At 36.3% G+C, this 25,118-nt stretch overlaps 1 protein-coding gene across 3 annotated transcripts in view; it reads right to left on the bottom strand.

Moving 5' to 3' along the window:
• Positions 1–1,571: 1,571 nt before the first annotated feature.
• The window catches only part of BRAF (B-Raf proto-oncogene, serine/threonine kinase), a 158,988-nt gene continuing 135,441 nt past the window's right edge, over positions 1,572–25,118 (bottom strand). For 2 of the 3 annotated variants that reach the window (XM_081244863.1, XM_081244865.1), the window contains 3 exons: positions 24,638–24,769; positions 18,469–18,603; positions 13,849–15,002 (listed from right to left, as the gene is read on the bottom strand). In XM_081244863.1, coding sequence (XP_081100989.1) covers positions 14,820–15,002; positions 18,469–18,603; positions 24,638–24,769 — 450 coding nt within the window. In that variant the 3' untranslated portion in view covers positions 13,849–14,819. Of the gene's footprint in view, positions 8,787–13,848; positions 15,003–18,468; positions 18,604–24,637; positions 24,770–25,118 lie in introns of those variants that run through there. The other variant, XM_081244864.1, reaches the window with a different exon arrangement.

Genomic DNA, 25,118 nt, shown 5'->3' on the forward strand with positions numbered 1-25,118 from the left:
TGTACAGTTGAGGAAATGGGAGCTGCCCGAGCTGGTACTGACCTGCCTCAGCAACTGGGCCTTTACCTTTTATCACCTACATGAGCAGTGGGCTTGCTTGACTGGAGAAGACAGAAGGAGCAAGTGGAATACACCTGGCACAATATCCCTTTCTAGCTACAAACTCAATGTCATGGAGTCAACACCTATTTCTATCCAAATTTCACTACAGCCATCATCACAACCACAACAAAATTTTATACATACAGTATATATAAAATGCATAGTAGTGATCTTGGAGACCAAAGTCCTGACTGAGTCCTGGCTACGTGAGCCTAGGGAAGTCATCCCTGGGGATTCATATTCAGTAGCTGATGAGGGGACCATGAAATCTTTAAGGCTGAACCATATAAACTTTTTGGCCGTGCCTCGCAGCTTGCAGGATCTTAGTTCCCCAACCAGGGATTGAACCTGGGCCCCCTGCAGTGGAAGTGCAGAGTCCTAACCACTGGATTGCCAGGAAAGTCCCTAAACCATGTAATCTTTAAGAACTCTTTTGGCTCTAACATTTTACGAGTCTAGGAGAACTACAGAGCCCAGACAGTAGGCCCAAAATTTCAGAAGAGCTAGTATGGTAGGGTTGTTTATAATAGAATTTTATCACAATAATTAAAGGATTCATAATTCTGGACTAAATTTTAAGGAAAACTTATAGAATAATGCATCAAGAAACGAATCCACAATTACCCTACTGTAATCATGTATGAAGGTTATTTAAAAATGAGTTTCAGTAATTATTACAGAATTACATTTTTCAGATGAGAAAACTGCAGTTCAGAGAAAATACTTGTCTCAACAGCATTTTATGATTCGCTGGAGAGGCATGAAGACCAGAAACCAGATTCCTCAAATATGTACCATCTTGAAGACCTTTCTGTTTATATTTTTCTCAGACATAGGGTTTCCAGGTAAAGTCTTAAAATTGTTTACCTCTCTTCTGGAAACTGCCTGGTAATATGACATAGCCTTGATGATATTCTAGGTGTCTTTCAAGCTTTATGAAATCAAATGCATAAAATCAACTCATGGGGGAAGGTAGCCAGCATTAAAAAAAAATGTAAAACAGGAGTGCATAGTTTCAAATACATGTATTTGTGTGTACTGTCTGTGTTCCTATAGAAAATGTATTACTGAAAGTTGTGTCAAAAAAGTTTGAAAGATAACCAAAGTTCAGAAAAGGGAACTTCTACAGACTACTACTTAAATGACTCTATTACAGCACACACTTCATTTGAACCACTGGAGGGGAACAGTCAGATCACAGCATCATAAAATGCCTGAGGATAATCACCAACACCGGACAAAAAACTACCACAAGAGTGTAGCCGGTGCAATGTACTAGGTATTCATCTTGACAATTTACTTTTAAAATATTTCTCATGTAAGTACCTCTGCCCACCAAGCAGTAACTGGAAACAATGTACACTTCTTGGTCCCTCCACTGCCTGACAGAACTGACCGTCAAAAGCCCTACTTCCCTTATTGAATGTGACAGTGCTAGAAAAATGATCTTGATAAAGACTTCTCCATGCAGTCAATCTTTATTATAGCAGTATTCGCATATTCACATCAAGTACATAGAACTTTTTTGCCTTTTATATAGTACAGAGTTTTTAAATAACTTTACACAGAAATAAATTTCTTCAATCTGAATTTCAGCTACCTTTTTTAATTCTCCATGCTTTCTATCCAAACTGAACAATATTTTCCATTGTACAAATTTACATGAGAAAAACTCCAAAATACAAATGAAAGGACCTGAGCAGGAAAGAGAACCCAAAGTATCAAGAAGCGGGGATGGGGAAGAATTGAAAAAAAAAAATTCAAGCAAACACTGAGGATTAAGGGACAAGAGGGAAACATCATCCATTTGACTGAAAATAAATGTCTTTTTTTATGAATTGAAAAATAAGCTTTAAAAATATTTACTCCTTTGTAATTTTCACAAAGCAGGTATAGAGAGGTCTGTGGACAATTAAAAAGTCCCCATCCTTTCACTGGGCACACCCCAGACTCCATGAGAACCTTTTCAATGCTTGAGCGGAACTGAAGTGAACTAAACCCAAACCTCTGGCAGCAAGAGAGGAGAGGAATGTGAACGTGAATCGCCATAAGGTTTGGAGTAAACCAGGGGCCATTAACTCACTGCACTTAAAACATGAAGGATTTCCCTTTCCTCTCTCTTACAGAAGAATTGTCCTCAAACCAAGAAATAAGTGAAAGGTGGGCGGGGGGGGGGGGGGCGCAGATTTCCTTTTTCTTGGTCCAAACCAAAGAGCAATCATAACTACTAAACAGAATTCAAAGGGACATATGTTAAACAGTTAATTTAAATCTCCTCATAGTTGTACACTCCTATTTTAGAAGAAACAGCAATTGCTGAGTGAGGAAAGGGTCAGAGTGTACAACAAATGAATGAGCTATGTCACTGTGATAGAGTCCTTCAAATCAGGCGATATGAAGGCCAAGCCGAGACTATAACCTGTGGCATGGCCAAAGGAAACACAGAGGACCCAACAAAGGCGTTTTCAAATGAAGGAGGGAAAATTTACAGCATACACACATACACACCCCTGTATGTAAACTAACATAACATGAAGATAAATAAGACATAAAGGTTAGCCATTTATGTTGGTAATTAACATGAATAAAAAGGCATTATATGTTTACATAGCTGGTTTTAATCAGCTACAGAACACAGGCAAATGTATTAGGAAGGAATGATTTCTTAAAAAACCCGTTCACAGCTTAGAATAAAAAGCACACTTATTGCACTCTTACATTTTAGTTAGTTTATTTCCCACCCTCACATCAATTCTTCCCTACCCCTAGACTTACTCCCATACCCTCCCCCCTCCCATTTTGGTCCATTTTGTCTACACCTGTGCCTAGACTGTGAGCTTTGTTGCTTATGCTAGTCTGACGTTTCCTCTTATGTAACACATACTCCACCAAAACACAAGTGGGTTAAAAAAAAGCTTAACACACAAATGTAACACAATAATTCTCAAAACAAAACCAACTTACTAAGCAACTTGCTCATAAGCCCTATCTCCACTCCTGTAAACAGAACACTTCCTCTGCTCTATCTCTTCAGTGAATTTCATGCCCGATTCCCTACATAGACTCTGTGATGAGAACCAGCCACTCGTGGGTGCTGGGCAATGTGCTCAGCCTGCCAGGAGAAGCAGATGCTTTGCACAAATCTTTTTTTTATGCTAACATGAATAAACGTATTTTAGTTCTTTGTTTTCAAAGACTACTTCAACCTACAGAATTCTTAAGAAAAAAAGCATCACAAAAAAACTCAGATACACTCACTGGCTGTGTCCTCATGCACAACTGGTTATATCATTGTAATTAGTCAAAACTGCTAAATAAAATTAAACATTTTAATGAAATTGATTTAGTAATTAATAAGACTAAGTTAACAGTTGGGTAAAGGGGGTCAAAAGGTTAAAAAAAGTATTACAAGAACAACAGTTGAAATTGTGGATACTGAAATAAAAGATACACTCAATCAATTTTTTGAGGTAGAGACTAACCACCCCTAAGCGTTCTAAAATAAACCACTGTTACCTTAATTTAAGATTTTAGGACTTATGTTTCTGTCCTCTGCTACCTTAAAAACACCTGATAGAAACTGTTAATTGCCACAACTGGCAAAATTTAGGACTGAAATTCAATTTAAATGTTTTCCCAAACAGAAGTGAAAATTGATTATCTTCAAACAACAAAACAAAGCTTACTCTCTAGTGTACTAATAAAACAAAAATCTTACCAGTATTTTCAATTTACCAGAGCTAGCAACATGGAATATGAGTACACTGGCCACTTCATTCTCCTCTGGCGGCCAATATACAATCAGGCAGAGATGCTACTGCACCCCTCGGGTGCTCAACAACCTATGGGCATTAGTAATACTCCTTGGTGAAACGTCTAGAGAACTTGCTGAAGCCTTTCTTGGGGGTGGCGAGGAATCAAGATACTAGAAGCACACCATGGAGTGTGTCCAGTCCACAGCCGCCAGCCATACGTCCCCTCATAGAGGAGCCCTTGGAGATTCCACCTGGCCCCCAGAGCACCTTGAACAGCATTAGCAAGACAGTCCCACTTAATCTGCAAACGAATCCTGAGAGGCAAGTTTATATTTCAAACTCTGGAAAATCAGTGTCTAGGTCGGCAGCAGTACTACGGGAGCTGAGCAAATCAAATTCTGTCCTCTGTGTTAATTCCACCCTTCTCACTAGTTAATACATATGACTGCTGCCCAGCAGATAGTACTTCAACCCTAAACTAGAGCAATTTCTTAAAATGTCTGTCAAACATTCCTGTTATATAAAAGTTCCATGCTTTGAAGAACCTACGGGAGTAGAAAAAGTTTCTCTAGAAATGTCACTGAATTATGATTTCGACCTATTTGCTCTATGTGATAAATATATCTGACTATACTAGGGATTATGTGCTTTAAAAAAATAATTTTGTTCACTGAAAATTTACCTGTGTGTTTTCTCATTTTTTTTAAACATGATTTTGGCTATAAACTCTTTAGTGCATTTATCTTTGCAGTCTAAATTGCACGCTAAAAAATATTAACACAGCTCAGTTAGACCAGGGTGGCTGCTCTCTTCACAAATCACTGATTTCTGCTAAAATTTTAGCTTTTTTATTGCATCATGAAGGCACAGTAAGATCATTTGGCAAATTGTCAAGGTATTTTTCTAGAGCCTTACCTACACCATTTCAATGTATGACCTGTAAGCTATTTGCTGTTTATACTCACAGTAAACTTTCCATGTCTGGCTATGTTTTTTTTTTTTTTTTTGCTTTTTAATAGTCTAATGGTTGAAATTGCTAGTCTCAAAGTGCTGATATTCTAGCACAAAGAATGCCAATTTGGACAAAGAAGAGAAACTTGCAAAATGGGTCATCATTCTACCCTCTGAACTGGGCAGTCTCTCTACAGGAGCATCTGTGCATGTGACGAAGCTGCGGCTAACTCATTATGAAGATGTACTGTCTTGCTAAGCCTACCGAAAATTAAAATTATATCACTGTTAGTGAAGTGTTACCATTAACTATTTAATTTCATGCAACCGATATAAGGTTAAAAATTCTGAAACGTACCCCTAAACAGATTCTGGCACCACTTTCAACAACATTCAGATACTCTGAGCTACATTTTTCAGTATTACTGCTTAAATGTATAATGCCCTTTAGGACAAAATGAGAAGGCTCAAATACAAGTACACATAAAAGTTAAAATCTTAAATCATCTTCATGTTCTAGAGCTCCTGACTTTTCATATTTTAAAATAAATAACTATTCATTACCTCATTCTGAGGAGGTAGTTTTTGAAGAGGTCACCTGAACCCTGCAATGTGTTTCAAAGTAAAGCTAAATGAGGTGTGCACAAGGCTGGAGAGGTGAATGTACGGGAGGGGCAGGTGAGATCTGAGGAGGGGTGTGCAGCAGTTCCAAAATTGCCTGATGAGTAAAAGGTAACATTGTGTGATAAAGAGCTGTGACCGCACCAAACAAGAGTTTAGGAAATATTTACAAAGTTTCAGGTTGACAGTGTTGAAGTCTTGGATCTTTATTACTAAGTAACTGCTCTTTCTTCTCCAACACTGACATAAATATAACACGTATACTAAAGTATATGGGATTTTATCTTCTAGCTTGCCTTAGCATGTCCCACCAGATCGCAAACACAACCAGGGATTGGATGTTAAGGAACCAGAATTTGACAGCGAGACAGAATATTCTTTTAAGAGTGCACTTAAGTACAAATGATTACAGTGGATTTTCTATTCACAAATCCCCTTTATAAATTACTTTTTGGTCAATATTATTTCAGTGGTAAAAGTTTAGACTCTAGACTAGTTTAATGATGAAAAAGTCCATCCGGAATACTACATACTTTAAAACAATCTTTTATGGTTACTCTGAAATTTTTCAGAAGGTGTCACCTCTCCTTATCCAAAATAAAACACACTACAGAAGGCACTGCAGCCGCCTTACAGGAAAGACAGATAAGTACAGCCTTACAAGCTTGTCAGTAAAGCAGCCACATAATATCGATACAAACTACTCATAAAGTGCACTGCACAACAAACAAGGAGTTCTCCCCTTGTATTTTCTTAGGAGCTCAAGTCTATCTGTAGTCTAAGCATCAAAAAAAGCATGTAAAACTCAGGGGAAATTCCTTTTCCATGCCATTTGTAAACTAGAGAAAAAGCATTTAATGGAGAAAAGGAAGAAAAGGGAAATGCTAAAATTTTATTTTTATTTTCTAAGGGCTCTATACAAATCTCTCAAGAATACCCTGAGCCTGGATTCTGGGCACAGCTTCATTTAAGAAATGAGATTTTTCAAATGAGATAGCAGTCTATTCTAAAAAGAAAGGGAAGAAAACAATGTATCACCTTGAATTTTGTTTTGAAAACTCCAACGCTAAGCTCCCTCCATAACTAGCTCCTGCGCTGGCTCCTGCCGTGCTCAGGGAGGGAGTCCTGCACTAGACCTCCGGCAGGACACGCCTACTGTTCAAGCCCAGCTCTCTCCAATCTAGGAAAAGGTAACACAAGCATATTCAAAAGCATCTATGGGGACATATTTTAAAAGAAAAATAAACAATGCTTTTAAAAGAGAGGCAGCATTATGCACACAAGATGCTCTTCAAATCAGCACAAATCATTTTCATTCTTCAATTTTGTAAGATACTGCTCTGCTCACGAAAGACTTAAGAACACACTGGTTTTTAAACTCGTTAATAACTTGAGGATTATTTCCCATTTTCCTGGGACAATCTTTTACAAGTCCATGGAATTTTCAACAGGCCTTCCTCTGAATATAGGTAACGTAGCAAGAAATCATCTAATGACAGTAAGCTTTAGTAGGCTGAAAAATAGTGGGGCAATTTACAATTTGAAAATTTTAAATAATTTCTAATTCCCTGATTTATCTTATAGGTCCTGTCTAATTTCTTTCAGGTCCTTCACTACATAGCTTGGTTGGGCTAGGGACATTTGATTTACATTCCTAAATCTTGATAACAGAGTCCAGATTCATGATAAGGGGGTTATTTGCCATTAATACATCCAGAGTCACTTTCTTTGCTACTATTGTGATTTATACCACACTTTAGTAAAGGTCAAGGGAAGTTATGACTAGGTTATATTCCCCATTTATAAAGATAAGGTACAAGGTTCTTAACACCACAGCAGTTCTATAAAAACTACGGATGTTAGGCTTTTCACATCCTCCCTCAGTCCCAATACACCTAAAATTGCTCTATTCTCCGCCTGGGGGACTCGGCTGCCAAAGTTAACCAACCTTTTGAAGACCAGGCTTGGGAAAAAAGGAAGGAGGAGAATGAATGGAGACACCACCATTTTTATTTGAGGTTGCATATGCTAGATCAAAGACTAGAAAGAAAATGTAGGATGTAGTGCAGGAGTTAGCTGGAAGAAACAATGAGATATTAGTAAAGATGTTAGTGTGGATCCAGCAAGTACCATTAATTTAAAAATTATAAATATTTGTCATTATGCTAAGACTCCCCATATATTTAGGTAGAGAAAAGGATAATGATCTTTCTTTAAAAGTTGTTTATATAACAAAAATACAATTTTCCAGGATACATAATTCTAGTGGGAAGTATTATTTTATTCCAATTCAATTAAATCTGAAAATTATTTTTTTTAATAAAAATATAATAGAAGAAATTCAGAAATTAAAACTTGTACCTTACATTTAAATTATATAAACGTCTCACATTCAAAACTGTTATCAAGCAGTTTTGTAGGCTTTTAATTAGATTACAGGCATTTTGTGCCCTGGACAAAGTAGCCACATAAGTACTTGGTGACTGGAAGAGCTTAGGAGGAAGATATCAATTGTACTTTCCTGAGAACTTGCTACATCGTGGAGAAAAAAAATCCCCAAACACTTGTCTTCATTGCTGGACCCAATGGGAAAAGAAGGCAATGTGCGCCAGAGCTTCCAGTCTGCCCGCCAGGCAGAGCCTGAGTGAGCGGGGAAACAAAGGCCAGAGACCCAGCAGGTCAGGAAAAAGATGCAGCATTCCCTTTTCCTCTACACCAAAACCTACCTCCTCATCTCTCACCCTCCATTTAAATAAAATAGCTTCATTTTGGTAAAAATTTATCAAGGACTGAACATGCACCATACAGGAAGGGCATGCTGCATTTTTGTTCCATCCCTCAGAAATTAACCAGTGGTGGCTAGGGGAAAGAGCTCCATAACAAAATCCCAGAACAGGAAAAAGAACGAGGCTTGGTGATTGCAACTGCCCCATCAGATGATCAGCCACATATTGATCTGGTGGTTAGAAGGGCAAAGTTGACTGGCAGACTTTCCAGAGCACATCTCCCAAGCTGTAGCAGCAGTTTCTTTCCATCATGCCTGACCATCAAAAGGTCAGAACTCAGGGTCTCTCCTCTTTCTTCCTGGGAGTGGGCAGACTTGTATGCACGTGGTATTTGTGTTGAAGAAGAAACACTGGCAGCAGAGAATTCTAGTTCCTAAAACATTCTTCCCTCTTTTGTTGGATGGGAAATTCCATTCTGTTCCACACCAGCTTATGCATTGAAAATTTTTATCTTTAAAAAGAGTTAAGGAACAGAACTGTGTTTTGATGTTAACGAATTGTACGAACACAAGACTTAAATAAGAGTAGATGCTGTCATGATGGTGTGGCTACTTGAAGGCTGCAAATTCTCCTGTAGAGGGAGGACAAGAGCTAATTTTAAAAACGTTATCTCAAATAACCTAGAGACACAGAAAAGCGTCATGGAAAACTCACTGAAAGGTGACTAGCTATATGTTACAAATCTAGCAATGACATTACTAATTTAAAAGCAAAAACGGCTGAAACCATGAAAAACGACAACTTACATAGGATATTAAGTCTGCAGTTAATTACCCAGTTGGGTTTTACATGCTATGATTCTAATCAAGCTGAAACAGTTCCAATGAACAGAATTTCTCAGTAACTGCCAGTAAAATAGTAAGGCTGATTTGTAGAACACTTTCCCCCTAAATTATCAACTCATTTTCATTATTATAATGCCACAATTAGGAAGGAAGAAGCAGGAATTATTCTCATTTTGTAAAAGACAAAATTCACAGGTCAAATGATCTGTCCACATCACACATTTGAATGAAGGAAAGAAAGTTCAGACCTCTCCCATTTGTAGTTCATTTCACCTTTTAAACTACCAAAAAATTACTCATAGGCACATGTCAATGAACATTATTCTCAGCATAAAATTTTTTTTAACCACAAAGATCCTTTGAGGTACTATACTCTTTTAGCTTACTGAATTTGGGGGCTTCATGCCATTATTATTATTATTATTTTTTTTTTTTTTTGCGGTACACGGGCCTCTCACTGTTGTGGCCTCTCCCATTGCGGAGCACAGGCTCCGGACGCGCAGGCTTAGCGGCCATGGCTCACGGGCCTAGCTGTTCCGCAGCATGTGGGATCTTCCCGGACCGGGGCACGAACCCGTGTCCCCTGCATCAGCAGGCGGACTCTCAACCACTGCGCCACCAGGGAAGCCCCATGCCATTATTTTTCACCTACTATTTTGTCCACAGCTTTTACTTCAAACTAGGGTTCCTCTTATTAAATACGCCACAGTTAATTTCTGGGGGTTGGTTGATAACTGACAGCTATCAGAATTTAGTGAGCCTTAACATCATTTTTCCATAATATAGCTTCTGATGAGGATCCAAGCATCACTTATATGAATACACTGTTTAATCGAGGAATAATCTATCTGTTTTCTGATTGCTATTCGATTTCAACTGGTGTACTAGAGAACACTGGCATGTTCTAACAAACAACGGATTGCTAATGACTGGCTGACTGAACCCTCAGATTGTATGCTGGTAATATTAGCAACTACTCGAGTGTCTATTATAGTATACCAGTTGCCTCACTCAACACTATACACATTTGCATCTGATCCTCATAATAACTCTATGAAGCAGGTACTATTACTTCTCTTTAATTTATAGAGGAGCAAGCTGGGATTTTAAGTAACTTGCCAGAAATCTCACAGCCAGAAAATGGCAGAGTTGGAATGTAAAGCCAGGTGCTGACTCCAAAGTCCAAGGTCTTAACAATTAACAGACCCCCTAAATGATTTTCAATAATTAATAATTTGCTTTCCTATTCTGAATACAACTACTAATTGGACTGCAGACAGTGATACTATCTCTTTCCATCTAAGGATTCCTTTCAACAATTAACCAAGGTATTCTGAGTCAAAAGATCAAGGAAGGGTAAAAGATTTATTACCCTTCATATTTAAAGTTAAAAGAACTGGGGAAATTGGCACTGATTGGAAGGAAAAAAAAAAGTCAAATTACTAAGACCTTGGAGAGTAAAACATTTAGAGCATAATCACAGGAGGCTATTATGTTAACAGAGACTCTAGAAATACATAAACATCCTTACTACCTTTGCTTATGGTTTTATGGTTGCTATTTTAATGTATTTTAATACATTTCTTAAAAGCAATTTTCAACAGTCTTTATGAGTAGTCACTGTATCTAACAGAACCTAAAACTCCTTAAAGGGAGCCAATGTGAAAACAGGATTTGCTTAACAGAAATCTTTATAAAAAATGGCTAGAATTCATCTATTAAGTGAGAAAATATCAGAAAATGATAAACTCTAAGCCCAAATCTTATATACCATGTTAAAAATAACTTAAAAAAATCTTCAGATGTTTCCTACTCATTATTACAATTAGACACTCCATTTCATTGAACAGTGTTCTCTACAAACAAATATTAGCCTTAAAAATACAAACACACAAAACAACTCCCCAAAGCACAAAATGTTGCCAACAAACTCCAAATCAAATACCAATAAAGCAAACACTAAAGATCACGCTACCAGAGTCTACTGCTTCTAATGGAATGTGGTTCTTTTCATAATCAGACTTCAGGTCCGGGGGGTAAAAAAAAGACAAAAAGGACTCATAGTTTAGAGATCAATAAAATAAAACTCCTTCTACATATGTCCCTGAAATCACAGAAAATTTAAGGATAAGACAGGGGTAACAGGAGATGGATCTGCTATTGGAAAAAAAAATTTTTTTTCTTGTTTATTCCTCCTTGCATATCAGGAAATCTCTACTATCCCAACTCCTACCCTATTTTATTTGAGGTAAGAGCCAACTCTGCTTGTGTGAAGTTATTTGAAGTGAAACATCTAGATATTCTGAGTTTAAAATAATTTAATTATTAACCAAAAAATCAATCAGAGGCCAAAATGAAACTTTTAAAATAACCTCCTTTTTAGCTGAGAATAACCTAAGCTCTATTTTCCATTTGACTTTATTTAGGAAAGGGGCAAAGAACACTTGGGAAGATCCCAAGATTTCACACACCTCAAATATCATGCTTTGTTAATTTGAAAGCTAAGGACTTGATTAACTAGTTTTAAGATATTATTAAATAATCACCCTTAATTCTAGAATTAAATGTATTTCAGTGGCTGTTACACATATAATTTGATAAAGAATTCCTTAAAGATTAAATATGCTGTGAAAAATCTAACACGTTATTTTGTACGTAAATAAATCCCTGTCTTAGATGTAGGGGGGCAGTCATTTGAAACTAGAATAAGTCCCATTCTTTCTTTGTGGTGACCTTTCAGGCAGTTTCTAAAGGATGGGAAACATTCTGGCAGAGACACACTGGACTTGTTAAAATTCTTAGAGAAATGATCACAGGAGAGATGAAATATTTAGTAAAAGAAAAAGTACCATAGAAATGTTCAGTAATTCTCAAATAAGACTATAACTGACAAAACGTTTTAGTCATGAAATACTCTTTTCACGTAAAAAAAAAAAAAAAGGCAGATCATTTCCTTAAATTGAGAGTGATCCACTTGAGAGAAAGGCCATTTAATAAGCAAGTGTGTTAAATAGTCACTATTTTAGAGAGAATGACTTTAACTACTGGTTTAGTATTTAAATGGTTGGTACAATCCTGTAATATCTGAAAACAAACAAACCTGAAGTATTTGAGTTAAATGCTGTGATCCCTAAACTACTTAAAATCAAGGAGACAAACCTCATTCCTCATCACTGACTAGTAAAACTTTCTAAATGTAAAACAAATTTTATAAAAAGGCTGGCTTCTGAAGAAGGATATCAACTTTAATGAAAATATCTGAGGCTTCAGGTTTTAGGAAAGAAGCCGTCAGCTGCAAGAGAATGAATGTCCTTCTGTTTCAATTCCTTAGTCAAAAAGATTAACTCTACATATGGTTAGGAAAATAATGTTTTTCTTATTTGGAGAATACATCTAAAACTCAGTATCAAACAGACAAACAGAAAGGGAAACTACCATGTATCATTCTAATGCTTTCTACTTCTCCAGATTCATGTTATTTATATATTTCACCTGCTCTATTTTTAATGTTCTCCCAATAACATTTCCAGTGGGCCCAATTTGGAAAGAAGAGAATTACTATGCAGTCCTTTGAAGGCATGTTCAAACGTCAATGGGATGGTATTATGCAGCCGTCCCCAACCTTTTTGGCACCAGGGACCGGCTTCGTGGAAGACAATTTTTCCACGGACGGGGTCGGGGGAATGGTTTCAGGATGATTCAAGCACATTACATTTATTGTGCCCTTTATTTCTATTATTATTACATTGGTAATATATAATGAAATAATTATACAATTCACCATAATGCTGACAGGAGGTGGAGCTCAGGTGGTAATGTGAGCGATGGGGAAGCAGCTGTAAATACAGAGGAAGCTTCGCTTGCTAGCCTGCCACTCACCTCCTGCTGTGTGGCCCAGGGGTTGGGGACCCCTGGTATAGTGAGTTTTCTGAGCAGTTCTAAGAGTTTAGCAAATGCCCTCTGGCAAAGGAGACTGGTAAGGAAAGGAAGGAAAAGTGTCAAATGCAGATGTGGGGAGCTGGGTAGTATTTAGTGTGGGTAGTGTTGGGGGGAAAAAAGAGAGTGAACAAAGAAAGGAAGATAAAAGTGAAGAAAGTATGCTGAGGAATTATGAAAGAGCTCTGTCAATAAAAAGATCTTTTGACTCTTGTGCCTCAAAATGCCCAAACCTTTGAGCATTCCACAGACCAAGTCAATTTGTAAATAAAAACTTTGTTAGCTACATGCTTGCTATTCAATTTGTGAATAAATAAAACCCAATCTAATAGTTGGGTTTAATAATCACATCTTTAGCATCACTGTAAGATTTAGAAATCACACACTTTTATGTTTCTGAATAAGTCACATTCTTTTATGACTTTCTTATTCTCATTTTTAAAAATACAATAAACGTTCTTTTTCACTACTTTTCCTACATTCAAAGTCATGAATTGATTTCTAAAAACATGAATGGCATTATTTATCTTAAGATACCTAAGTGAGGGGCACAAGGTATGCCAAACTTATCACTGAGTGGTTTCCCTGGATGAAATCTAACTTATTCAAATAAAGAAAATATTTCAAAAATTTATTTGTGCTACTTACAAGACTAAATTATCACTAAAGTCCTCCCGATTTTCTTCTTTATTGGCTTCCAAGAAGGATGGCATTTATGCAGATGCCATCTGTGTGCCCCTGAATAACCCTGGAACTGTCAGTTATATTTAATATCATCACAACTCCAAACTGAGTACATGAAGATGTATTTAAGAGGCTGGCTTTGGTCCCTAGGTTGACTCTGAAGTGTGTATGTATGTATATATATGTGTATATATATATATATATATATATATACACATATATATACATACACACACACACCGTGGAATAAAAAAACAATTCATACATTCATAATAAGGAGGACAGATATTTTACGAGACACATGGATAAGTCATTGCTAATATGCATCATGAGAGGTGAGTATAACCTAAAAAAATAATAGTATTTTAAAAATCCATTACCTGGTTGTTTGGCAACCAGTTATCTAAAAGAAGAACAAAACAAACCTACAAGTTCTCACAGAATTCTGTGGAACTTTTTGGCAGGAAGAGGAGGTAATGCATTTGTAAGGAAATTCGACTTCTGCATTGTGTAAGACATCCTTAATATATAAAGAAATATTAACTAAAAATCCAAAGTTAAACCATGTTACTCATGTCAAACGTGCCACTCAGCAATATCTCTGGTTACCTGCACCCATAATTTATACTGCTCTAAGGGAATAAAGGACAACTATATTTTCCAAACTGTATTAACATAAAGAAATAGTTATAAGAAAAAATATTAAGAATAAAAATAAGCTTATTCAATTTTAGTGACTCCTAATTAGACCTGTTCAGTTTACCTTCACTAACACAGCCTAACGTACTGTCAGCTTCCCACCTGCCATCACACACACAGGTGCAGCGTTGTTCTTGGAGCCCCTAATGGACGCGGGACAGCTAACAGCAAAAGGTGAGTGAGGAAGGTTTAACTGAAGTTTAATAATTAGAATAACCAAGTAAACAAAAGAAACTTGGAACGGGAAGTAAAACCTCTGGAAAAGGTACTGTGAATTTTCAGCAATTTCTGAGAACTTCAAAAACCCTTCGATGTTGAAACTCTAATGCTAAGTACGAATTTTAGATTGGCAAAACAATTATATCCAGTCTTTAAAAACACATACGTGTTCTTTTGTTCACCTTAAAAAAAAAAAGAATATCCTATTCAATTTAACAAATATGTAAGCAAACATATGTTCACTTTCCTTTGTCCCTACCGTCCTACACTCTGTCACTCATTTAGTTTGTTACATGGACAGGAAACGCACCATATCCCCCTGCCTGGATGGGTGTTTTTGGAGAAGCACAAGCATACAGACTAAAATCCTCTGTTTGGAAGCCAGCCCGATTCAAAGAGGGTTCGGATGCACTGCGGTGAATTTTTGGCAATGAGCGGGCCAGCAGCTCAATAGAGGCGAGAATCTAAAAAAAGAAAAAAAGGAAAAAAAGAAAGAATGATGAAAATCTAGGTGGTGTTAATCTTTAAGAGCCCCATCATACTCTACAAGAAAGCATATGAAATCTTATAATACATTGTTTTCACTATTATCCCAAATGCCTGGAAAATACTAAAGAAACCGATACTTTTCCTTAAAAAGAAGAGAAAATTACCAAACTATTACAGCTTTACTCTCTATAAACTGAATGGGAAAAGTAACCCATAGTTAGCTTTTCTTTACATTTTATAATTTTAGATCATTTGCCAGCCTTGAAACAGTAAATAATAAAAAATTTAAAATCAATTATATACCTATTTCTCACAGACCACAAGTCCCTTTTGGGAAGAAGATGGAGCATAAATAACTAAAGCACTATATAACTTCATAAACAGAACCATTAGAGCAACTTATTCTTTAAAGAATTAGTAATGGGAAATGTCTTACACACACATAATTAAAAACAGGGCCCCAGAATGCCAGCGCCACAAGAATGAGAAGTGTCAGATGAATACCCATAAGTGAAAGAAAAGATAGGAAAACTCTACAAGTAGACACCAATGCACAAAATGTAGAAGTACAGCACATTTTTAAGGTACAAAGAAACAGGTTATGACTCTTGAAGGCATACAGTATGATAATGCATGAAACATACATATAAAGGGCTTGGCACAATGCCTGGTATATAGTAAGTACTCAATAAAACTTTAGCAGCCATTATTACTACTACTATGATTATATACTATATAGGAGTATTATACACATTATATACTACTATTATTATTTTTCTCAGCTACCAAAAATGTTTTTAAAGTTAAACTGTAATCTGTAGAATGATTAGTATAAGAAGGCAAAGAAGCAATGTTACAAAATTTTTAAAATTATAAGCATAACACACAAAAATTCAAATAATACAGAAAAGTATGAATCCTACCTTCCAGGGGTAACCACTGTTAAAGAGTCTATACTTTCTTCTGGACCTTTCCTATGCATAAACATGCACATATGAAAACAGAGCCCATCCCCTCCCTCACCACCATTTAAAGTGGTATCACAGTACACATTTTTCTGCATTGCTTTCTTTTTCCCTCACTGACATCCAAGCCAACTACAGAGAGATACCTTGATCTTTATGTCTTTAATTTTTCCAATTACAGTTAACAGTCTTTATCTGGATACCTGTGGGGGAAGATTCTGTAGCATATAGCATAGATTTTCAGGAGTGGAATTACCAGAGCAAAAGGTATATGTATTTTAAGTTTATGGAGTCTACCAAGTCCTTTCAAAAAAGGTCAAACCAATTTACATTCTTACCAACATTCCTTCCTTACTTCCCAACATTGTTCCCAATACTGGATACTGTCAATCTCAGAGACAAAATCAAAATATATTTCACAGTTGTGACTTTGCATTTTACTGATTATCGCTGATGTTATTATTCCTAACATCCTGTGCTTAAGTTCATTCAGCATTTGTACTTCTTTTGTGAATCACCAGTGCATATTCTTTGTTGATTTTCTTTTGATTACCTTTTACTTATGGATTTGTAGGAGTCCTCTGTATAACATAAACACTCTTTATTATACATGTTACAATTATTTTTCTCAGTGTTTTTCTTTCAATATTATTTTTACTATATAGAAATTTAAAAATGTTTAATGTAGTCATACCTGCTAACCTTTTCCTTTATAACTTCTGGATTCTGCCTCTTGCTTAGGAGAGCCTTTCCTACCTTAAGGTTATAAAAATGATTTGTTATTTTATAGTTTTTTTTTTACATATAAACCTTTAGCCGTCTGAAATTTATGTTTGTGTATGGTGTGAAGAGACATCCTGTAATGAAAATTTAAAAATAATACTTAAAAGGGGCAGCCTTTAATAATCTGGAATACTCATATATGTATTTCACTTTCTGATACCATGAAAAGAATAAAATATTACTTATATTAAGAAATATGACCATTTTGTCCCTTTTAATACCATTTGAAAAGTGAGCCTAAGGATATAATCTGCATTATTAATGTACATCAACCATGTTAAATAGGAAACTCTAGCACCTGGGATGTGAAAAGAGAACACGGTGCAGACTCCTGCTCACAATGGCCAACAATACCGGTCGTTTACTTTGATGGTCTTAAACCAGTGGTTTTCTGAGTTTAAAAAAACACAACTCTTCCTCAAAAGAATAGTAACGTAGAATTCCAATATGTAAAACATATAACTACCCATGCAGCCATTCAGCCTCCCCTACCTGCTCTGGGACAAGCCCCTGAGAGACTTGTTAAAAGCAAAAATTCTATCTTTAATTCTTTAGATAGGGATAAAAGATTCACACATTCCTGTAACACTGACTTCTAAGAAACTGAGCTAGGACTGATAGCATTCACAAAGGACCACGTCAGTAAATTACGGTAGCTGAGTTATGGGAGTCAGCACTTCCCACCTGAAAACCGTACTGACTCATCGGGACAGATTTATACAGCGCTATCATGATTTTCTAGGCATTATAAAACATGGAATTTATATTACAATATCTACTATAGCTAAACTGTTCAGGTACTTAGTTCCAGTTCATGAGGCTTATGAAAGATTATTAAATTGAGGGCTTTAGCCTTCCAACTTGAAAAGATAAAAAACAATGGAAAGTTTCCAAGAATCAGAGAATGGCAGACAGTACCAACAGTTGCCTTTTCTTTTTGCCCCAGGTAAAAATGCCCCTCAAAAAAAACTAACATTAAAGGGATGCTTGCAACCTGTTTATTTTACCATCAAGAAGAATAAAAGTAGCAGTGCACAAAGTGTAGTCTGTAGAAAAACTATTTTTATACTAGCACTAAGATATTATTTGCCTTTTTTACTGTCATTATTTTACAAGTGTAAGTGGAGTTTTCAGAGGCTATATAATGTAAGATATTGCAACATAATGAATGCAAAGCAGAGAATCCAGCTATCTTCTTTTTGCAGAGATTCATGGAAAGTCTAAAACAATGCCACTTTTCTCTAAATATTTTTTGTTTCGGAAAATATAATCATTTCTCATAAAAACATTATTTAACATGTAATGGTTTTATTATGTTTAAATAAATTTATAAATAAATACTTTAAAAGTATTTTTAATTTCTAAAATGGGAATTACTACCTACATAAACAGAAGGTCTTTGGGGTTCTTCAATAAGTTTTAAGTGTAGAAAACAGTTCTGAGACCAAAAAGTTTGAGAACTACTAGACAAAAGCAAAATCTTTCTGAATATTTTGTATTGGGATCCTAAGTTTTTAGGTGTACCACTGTTCAACCTTTATAAAATCACCTTTACGTGTTTACTTATCTGGAGTCTGCACATAATCACATGGAATCCAAATCTGTAAAATACAAACTGTGCTCTAAAAAGTGCTTAAAAATCTGCATCAGAATATTAGTCTGTCCTTCTAGGTAACATAAAGCTTTTTCTTACTTGGGGAAAGAGTGGTCTCTCATCTCTTTTCTTTTTTAGGCACTCTGCCATTAATCTCTTCATGGCTTTTGGACAGTTACTCCGTACCTTACTGAGATCTGGAGATAGATATCCTCGTCCCACCATAAATATTATCTGGGGAGGAAAAAAAAGGCAAATCATATAACCTTGTAGATAAGTTGAAAAATATATGAACACTGAAAATTCAACAAGCTGTGCACTTACGACATGTACTTTCCTGTATGTACGTTATACTTCAGTAGCAAGTTAAAAAACACAATGCTGCTAGTATTCTGATTCCTATATACCATAGACTGTGGGGAATCAATACTTAATGTGCCGCAAGGTGAAATCTTCATGACCCCTGGACTACTGCAAAGGGCTCCTGACTGCTCCGCATGCTTCCAGTCTCTCCTTATCCAATCCATTTTCCCACTGATAGTAATAATTCTGAAACACAGATGGGGATCGTGCCTCTTCTACTCAACCAAAATAGTTAACCTTTTTAACAGCTGTTTTCGCATCTGAATTTTAAATTCTTTTGTTGAGGAAACCCTAATGGGGCATTTAGTTATATAAGTCTGAGAATCAGAGCCTCCTCCAGAGGGAAGGTAAAGCTACTGGTAACTAAAATCTTATGTTTAATAAAGTAAAAAGCCTTGTCTTCCCTGGGTACAGAGATTTATAATTTTTCTGATTTCTTACGTTTCTAATTTTCTGACTTGTGGTTCTTTTGAAAGTGGGCAGAGACAGATGTTAGCAGTCTTAGGTGTCACGGAAGAGAGAGGGGTTTTGATCTTAGAGGGAATAGGTTCAACAGGGACAGACTAGAGGCTAAGGTGGAGAGAGGCAGTCAGAGATCCCCGGTTACAGGGTAGAACTGATAAATTTTAGGAACAGTCAAGTTTGATATCCTATTTTATGTTTTTTCTTGTTTGGTGCTGTAATAACCCTTATTTAACTATAAGCTGATTTGCCCAAGCACCACTAAAGTGAAGGTGTAAAGTTTAACCTCCTTTCCATCTCCTCTGTCACAACTGCCCTCCTCCCACTTCACAAAAGGCACACCTTTTACCTATATGGAACTTAACTACCATGCACACTGAGTCAGGGTGTAACACTGCTGAGGGTACCGAAGGGATGCTTCCAAATATTGGTCTAACTGGACTCTAATGAATGGGTAGCAAATCCCTTTGCAAGACAGTTGGTTTCCAATTCTTTGCTTTCAGCAAAATTAACTGAATTGTCAGCTGATAGTTAAAATAATTTTAAATGACAAGTTATATCATTTTTGGCATGCTATAGAAATGAGTTCAAATAAGCAGTGATATGGTTATGGTAAAGAACTAATCTTGCCCAAAGAGAGGGCTGGCCTTTGCCTTTGGCTCCTGGGAGGTGATCCCTAAGCCCTTGGAATGTCCTGCCTGGTAAGAGTGTCTTTGTTTATCTGGGAGTCTAAGGTCATGTCAGATAGTCTATGCTATCTATGTGATTCTACAGAGGGGGCTTTAAGTTATATGGTATCAGCTTGACCTCTGCAGGGGCTAAAAACTAAGGTCAACAACAGAGGTGGTCAATTGTTATCTATGTGACTGAGGCCCAACAATAACTCAAGGCTCCAGTGAATTTCCCTGGTTGGCAATACTTCCTGCAGGTTGTCATGCATGACTGCCAGGAGAATTTAGTGCTGGCCACAATTCCACGGGAAGAGGACAACTGGAAGTTCCATATGTGAAACTCTCCTGAATTCTGCCCTATGTGCCTCTTCCCTTGGCTGATTTTAATCTGTATCCTTTTGCTTTAATAAACCATAACGTGAGTATTAACAACTTTCAGTGAGTTCTGTAAGACTTAATGAATTACTGAACCTGACGGTGGTCTGCTGAACTCTGCATGTGGTTATAACAAAACTCCTGACTTTCCCATATTCTTATTTATTTGAACAATATTCCTCAGCACTTACTTCTTTAAAAATAAAACTAGGAGAAGGACTGACGCTAAATCCCAGCTTATTCTAGCAAAAGTCATATTTTTCACAAATAAATGACTGAAGAGAAAACAAAAGCCCCATGTTGCTCATTAAGAAACACATTTCCAATAAAATTTTACCTGTTTCTTTATATCAAAACTCATGTTATTTTCATCAGTTATATATTTAGTAATTATTAATAGCATAATTTGGAATTTAAAAAGTTAGCAGCCTAAAGTCACTGGAAAAAATCTTTTTAGTTCTAAATTTAAGTACATTTTTTTGTTGCAGAGATATAATTTGACTGACCAATAAAAGGGTTTAGAGCATACAAATATGTTACATTAGGGAAAAAATTCTGTGGAGGAAGTAGGATACAAATAATTTAGAGACAAAAAAAGAGCCATGTAAAATTCCAAAAATTAATGAAGAGGTTTTTTAAACAAGTGATGATGGTAAGAATCAAATCGGTATGACGTTTAGATTTTCTTTGGTACATTTAAAAGAATGATATAATGCTTTTTTTTTTTGAAATGTCAATATAATACACTGGAAATTACATTCTTTGCAACTATTTAAGCTTAAAGCAAAGGTCTTTCCTGGATGTAATTCATGGATAGAAAATTCAAGTGGCACTTATACTACAAAATCAATAGCTCAGTTTGAAATTCTGGGACTGGTTATTTTCATTCTCAATCTACAGCCGCACTCCTGGCATCCCTACCCCTTCGTTCACTCCTCTGTGTTGTTGGAGCACAGGTCTGCTCATCCTCAACACCACCCCCGGCACGGCCTCAACAGAACTGAGAGCACAGCCTGTGTTTTATTCACCTTCGCATCCTTCTATATCTCACAGCTTTTGCATACAGTAGATATCAAAAATTTTTATTAAAATAAAATAATTTGCATGTTGATAAGACACTGGTACTTATTATCATTTTCTGTCTCCTTGAGATCTTGTGCTTAGAACCCAGCCACCATACTGTGAGAAAGTCCAAGGTTCCTGTGAAAAAGTCGTCACAGAAAGACCCACGTCGAGAAGAATTGAGGCCCCTGGCCCTTGGCCAAGACTAAGCTTCCAGCTGACGGCTAACTGGTCACATACCTTCTCAGGTATGTGATTGAGCCATTTTGGAAGTAGATCCTTTAACACCCAGTGAATCTACCACAGCCAATAATACCATGTGAAATAGAGATAAACCTTCCACACTGAGAGAAGCCCAAATTGCAGATTTACAATTTGTCTAAGCCACTATGTTTTAGGTGGTTTGTTATAGCAATGATAACTGGAATTCACGTGAAATAATGAATGTTATCTGTTATTTTCTTCTAAGATGACACAGCACGTCTGCTCCAATAAAATAAAGGCCAATATACCTAGCTTAACTGAGCACATCATTAATCCCAATTTAGTAAAGAAGCTGCACTGAAAGAAAGCAAAACAGAATGATAAAGAGGGGGAAAAATGACAAAGCAGTTTCTCAGACTTTCAGCACTAGGGTAAGTGAAGTACAAAGGCATGCTACTCTGCAAAGTAACACAGGGATGGTCATCCCTCAAGGAGCTAAGAAACCTGTTTTAGGAAAGAACTCAATCTTTGTAACTGTAAGGAATTCTTTAGTTCATTCTCTGATTTTTAATAATTGAAAAAAAAAGATACCTAGAGAGGTACAGTGGCCAGGTCATGCAGGTCATGAATCCAAGGTCTGCCGTTACATCACACTGCTTTACCAGAGTCCTGCCTTGAATTTACAGGCAAAACCTGCCACCTCAGACTATGGGGGGTGAGAGTGCAGGGGCATGGGTCATTACCACATTATATGGTAATGAAGCAGCTGTCCCATCTCCCATGGAAGAAAAAGAATATTCCTAGATTTTCAAATAGAAGTCCAATCTGAGAGCCATGGAGATCAAAGTAAGAGAGAAAGAAAAATCAAATCAAGGAGATGGATGGAACAGTACCTGGGGGTTACTTCATTGAGGATGACTAGAGTTACTGATTCAAAAGAGGGAGTTCCATGGAAAGCGCCACTTGAAGAAAGCAGACTAGAAGGTAATGAAGTAGAATGGGGATGATGGGAAGAGTATATAATTCTTTCATATCCTTTTTCTTCATCAAATACTTGGTTTCAGACTGGCATATTCCAGAAGGCTCTAACTATACTACCAGAAAGAATTAACTAGTAAAGGCCTTACCCTTCTGTTGGTCACTCACTTACTTCTCTCATGGAGAGTAAGCCCTTGCCACATCATTTATTATACTCCCATGGAGGACAAAGCACCTAAAATGCCAAGAAGTGGATGAGTGCAGAACTCTGGGAGGCTTTTTCCATATTTTGGAGACACTACTACTTATTTCCATAATATAACTTTATTATTTTATTAAAATAAACTTATTTACTGACAAACGGATTTCATCCAGATCTTAGGTTCATAAATTTTTATTATTTGTAGTCTCTATGATAAATCAACTAAAACTAAACTAAAATTCCCTCATAATTCCTCTAGAAGAACAGAATGCATAGGAAAATTAAACACGGCATGGGGTATTATGCTGTATGGTTGAGTTAATAAGTGTAAAAGGCAGAGCACATGAAGCTGCTAAATTAGAGACAATCTTGCTCTTCAGACTGCCATCATCAAATCAATCATCTCCATGATCTAGGATCTGTCACAAGTACACTAAGTGCAATGTTTCAATGTTTTTATGTTCTTTAGCTACTATCTTGGTCCATCCTGAATCGAAGTTTCATGGAGGCTTAAAAGATCAGATCATCAGAAGCCAGGTCATAGATCTCTTTTTAACACTTAAAGCTATAATCCAACATTCTAAAGCTATGAAAGTAGTTAGAAAGACCAAACAGCAATTTAAAAAATTAGTTTTATGCTGACTTATATAGAAAGGCAGTCATTTTTAAAATTCTCAAAATAGAGAATCAAGACCACTGTTGGGTAAGGGCCATATGGTGATTCAATAAGCATATGCAAAGTATATGACAACTTAGATTACTTCTCTGATATCACATGATAGTTATAAGTTCTTAGTGAGAAAGCTACTCAGTATCTTCAGAAAGCTTTAGTATCACCAAAAAGACTGAGAGTTGAACTGTTGACCAAAACACTACTAAATTAAGTAATATATTTATACATTAAAAACTATCATTTCCTTAGGTTGGGAGGTTATGATCAAACACATAAAACACTCACGCTTTTGAAGATTCTTTACACTGGTGATTCTCAACTTTGGTATGTATCAGAAACAACTAGCAAACTTATTAAAAATGCAGATGCTTGGACTCACCCCACTGAGTCAGAATCTACTCCAGCATCTCAATTTTTTAAACAAATTATCCAGGTGATTCACATGTGCATCACAGTATAATGTATAAATATTATTTAATCAGTTTATATGGTCAACTATTGTTTTCTAATATATTAACTGTAATTGCTGCAATCTCTCTCTCTCTACACACACACACACACACACACAGGCACACGCACTTTTAAAATGTTGAGGTATATGAGGTAATTTCAGTAAAGACAATTCATTTTTCTTGGCCAGTATTAAAAGACTAGGTGAATTTAATATGTCTGGGATCGAAAAGGCAAAGAGCTGCACGAGGCTGTGTTGATACTTTGGAAGGTAAGGAACAGAGAACAGGAACTTTTAGGAAGAGAGAAGTAAAAACTTCCCTCCTACTTGAATTCTCACCACAGAAAAATGAAAGCATGATGTAACAGTCCTTTCATTTACCTAGTTTTAAAAATTTAAGAAGTATGGAGAAATCTTAATAATTTTAAAAGGATTTGATATAAAGAAGTTCAGAGCTGAGTGCCTGGCTCAGATAGCACAATCTGTGATAGAGTAAAAGGGATAAGCCCAGATGCTGTAGCAGCAGAGCTCATTCTTCTAACTGTGCCATGGTCAAGAGGCATGAGGTATAATCATTATTGCATCTTTAGTTTCTAGTCAGAAGATCAGGAGTTTTACTCCACTACAAGACTTAAGCATGATATTTCCAGGAAAGGCCTTACATGCTGCTATTACTGCCAAAAGTATACAAAAGGTTCTAAAACTGGTGACAAAGATCAAGACATCTATCTTTCATGCTTACCCAGGATCCAAAACCTCTTTTCTACAATGAATTGGAGGCTTTCTACAAACAGTAAAATGAACCTCAAGAGATGGTAAATATTTACCTGGTCCCTGTTGTTGATGTTTGAATAAGGTAACTGTCCGGTCATCAATTCATACAGAACAATCCCAAATGCATATACATCTGACTGAAAGCTATATGGGTTTTTATCTTGCATTCTGATTACTTCTGGTGCCTGGTAGAACATAAAAAGAAAAATATTCTTGTTTATTCTTCACATCAACTGAATAAAGACTGAAAACCAAACTATTATAATTCCCAGAACAATGCTCTTATCATTAAATAACCCATGTAATATGTAATCAATTCTTATTTATGGCCAAAGAAATAAAACTGATTATGAAAGATAAATTTTAAAAAATGCTCTGTAAACTCTGAGAGAGGCAGTACTATATACATTATTAAGATTTTATAATTTTATCAGCTGCCCTCTTTCTGTACAAAATACCATCACTGCCATTTGAATTTTTCCCATGACTTACCCTATCAAGAGTGAGTTCCTACCTTCCATTCTTGATTCAGGA

Source organism: Mesoplodon bidens, assembly GCF_964165515.1.
Source record: "Mesoplodon bidens genome assembly, chromosome: 9".
In the NCBI taxonomy this organism is placed as follows: Eukaryota; Metazoa; Chordata; class Mammalia; order Artiodactyla; family Ziphiidae; genus Mesoplodon; species Mesoplodon bidens.